Genomic DNA, 2871 nt, shown 5'->3' with positions numbered 1-2871 from the left:
AGAAGAATTATTTCTTTATAAGAAAACTCATTTCCCCCTTTTCCATTATTCTATCTAACAAAATCAGTAAAGAGAAAAATCAATTATTTTTTTTCTTGTCTTGCCTTTTTCCTTTAAACAATCTAAAAATTTGTCTATTTTTGAATCTTTCTTTTCTTATTATCGTACTTCTTTCCTTTAAACTTCTCTTTTTATTCAAACAAAGTATAAATTTTCATATTTATTGAAATAATTTTTAAAAAAAAGTAAATTGAAGAAAAAACTAACAAAAAAAGGAACTCAATTAGTCCATTATAAACTTCATTGTCCTCCTTTTTGAAGTAAGAAAAAAAAATCCAGTTTGATTTCAACTAAAATTTTTTCTTAAACAAATAAAATTTAGGTTCAATCATAAGCGAGCAATCCAGACTTAACAAATCATATTATGGTATTTTAATTTTTCTAATTTCTTTTTGTTAAATATGCATTGTTGCACTACTTCAATTTCAATATAAGCAATCAATAAAGGGACTTGAGGTTGTATAAAAAATAAAATTCAATTTTATTTCCATTTCATTTTAACGTTATGGTTATGAAATCAAAATAGTTTAGAAGTTAAGTCAATGATCTACATTTTAGGCATATTGAAATATACATGAAGTTGAGACCTTTGAATCATATCTCATTTACTAAAAAACCAAAAATGTCAAACAAAAGAACAACTTAGATGGATAGAAAAATTGACATTAATGAGTTAATCTACATTTTATGCATAAATATAAATGATAGAAATCAAATATCAATTTAACAACTATTATAACTATTGATGTTCCACAACCACCAAAATAAGAGTTACATTATATGTAGAAGCCAATTGAAAATTTATTCATCTAAGAATAATTAAAACATACATATAAACCTTCCAATTATCATTTAAAGAAAAGTTTGCAATTTGTAGAGCTTTTTGGGCACATGACCAATTCTTGAAGCATTTGACGTTTGTTTTGACGACTTGAGGAATAATTTTTACCAATTATTGTATTGCGGATTGCCATGGTCTGTAAAGCTCTTGAATTTTGCATTATATATTTTGTAAATTCCATCTCAGATCTCCTGCCTGTATAATTAAAAATACTACACCTTTTAAGTTGTGAAGCAATGCATTCAGGAACAAATTGGGGACAAATCCAACTTGTGCAAGAATATGGTTCTGCAGGCATATGAAGCATAACCGTTTCAAGCTTTGGACAATGGTTGAGCATTTTAATCACCAAGTGCCATTGAATATTCGATTCAAGGTGGAGCTCCAAATGAATCAAATTTTCAAACATAGGAAAACTCTCTTTCTTGAGCTGCAATAGTTATACACACAATACATTATAATATTGATGATATTTTCTAAAAGAGGAAGAATGATAAGAGCACCCACTTTTAAGACTCAAATTTTGTTAATTGAAATTTGTGTAAATTCCACAAAAACCTACTTTATACTTGTTCGGTGGATCTCATTCCCAAATTAACAAGTCCCATATGAAAAAAGAGTGTATGCCATATGAGTGTGATAAGATATATAGGTAGGATGCCATATTTACTGAATCTCATTCCCAAATGAATGAGATTCACATGAAAATCAACAAATGAAAGTGTGTGACAAAAAAAAGGAAAATTATTGTAATTATTAACCATTGAGTATTTATCGTTTCATTAAAAATTACACATCCTATGGTGATTGATAGACATAAGAATGAATATAAAGCATGCATCATATAATAAATTAGTTTTTATCAAAATTAAAAAAAAAAAAATCAAATTAAGGGTTTTATTTACTTTCCAATCATACCTTGAGGAAGAATCTCAAATGCTCCACGTTTGACACCACTTTTAGAGGAAACTCAAAAACATAATCAAGTTTAAGGTCTGCCTTCACCAGTTTGGGCATGGTTTGAAACTCTATACCTTCTAATTTGTTATCCAAAAATATATGATATGCTCGAAAATCCTCCAAATTGGGACACCCATGAAGAATCTCTGCAAAATATTGAGACTTTGATATGAAAAGGAAATCCAAATGTAGAGTTTTCAGAGCAGGCATATGGACCTTCACAAAAACATCCATAGATAATCGATACAACTTGAGAACGACAAGTGTTTTGCAACTCCAAATAATGTGTGGGACCTCAAGGGCACGAGGAATCTCGATGTAGAGTTGCTCAATACCGCGTTGAATAATGATTCTTACCCATTTCTTAAAGAGATGGTAAGGGAAGTCATTACTGTAACCACATATGCGGGGGGTAAGGTGGAAGCGTGCAATTTTGAGGGGTTGTTGCATGCGACACCTGAAAAGGATTCCATAAGCAAATTTGAAAAAAGAGGTGTAGGATCTGCCATTTTGGATAAAAGTTTGGTTGTCAAGGTCAATAATGGATAAAAACAGCCACAATGGTTGCCACCTCTTGGAGAGAAGACTTGTGGCAAAGGAATCATTAGTTGAGAGAAAAGAAAGAATGTGACACAAGATTTCATCAGGTAATGCACTGATCCTATCCTGGGTTTCCATTCAACCATTACTCAGAGGAAGACACACAATGGCAATGAGAAGTGTAGAAAGAACTTGTTCTTGAATTACTTTTCCCCAATATATCTATATATATCAAAAGTTTGATCATTTTCTAATAATTAAAATATAGTTTCATTAAAATTGGTCTAAATAATATAAATTTTCATTTAATGAGACCGAATTTAATATTATATGTAACCGCTCTCATTAAATTAGTTATAGTATAATATTAAATTTCATTAAATGAATTTTAATTGTTTATGAATTAATATATAGGCTTAAATAAATTTCTTGTCCGTATTACACGACTGCTTTTTTGTTTTGAGTACCAA

At 29.6% G+C, this 2871-nt stretch overlaps 1 protein-coding gene across 1 annotated transcript; it reads right to left on the bottom strand.

Annotated features, from left to right (window-relative positions):
• Nucleotides 1-1813: 1813 nt before the first annotated feature.
• On the bottom strand, nt 1814-2539 carry LOC137824719 (F-box/FBD/LRR-repeat protein At1g16930-like). The gene has a single exon (XM_068630390.1). The coding sequence runs from the start codon at nt 2537-2539 to the stop codon at nt 1814-1816; it is 726 nt and encodes a 241-aa protein (XP_068486491.1).
• Nucleotides 2540-2871: the final 332 nt, after the last annotated feature.

The sequence above is a fragment of the Phaseolus vulgaris genome, chromosome 8 (assembly GCF_000499845.2).
Source record: "Phaseolus vulgaris cultivar G19833 chromosome 8, P. vulgaris v2.0, whole genome shotgun sequence".
Lineage (NCBI taxonomy): Eukaryota > Viridiplantae > Streptophyta > Magnoliopsida > Fabales > Fabaceae > Phaseolus > Phaseolus vulgaris.
The sequence above is the reverse complement of the archived record's forward strand: the minus strand, read 5'-3'. Positions and strand labels throughout refer to the sequence as shown.

Coding starts and splice junctions, on each gene's coding strand:
- LOC137824719 (XM_068630390.1), bottom strand. CDS start 2,539: ATGGAAACCCAGGATAGGATCAGTGCATTACCTGATGAAATCTTGTGT.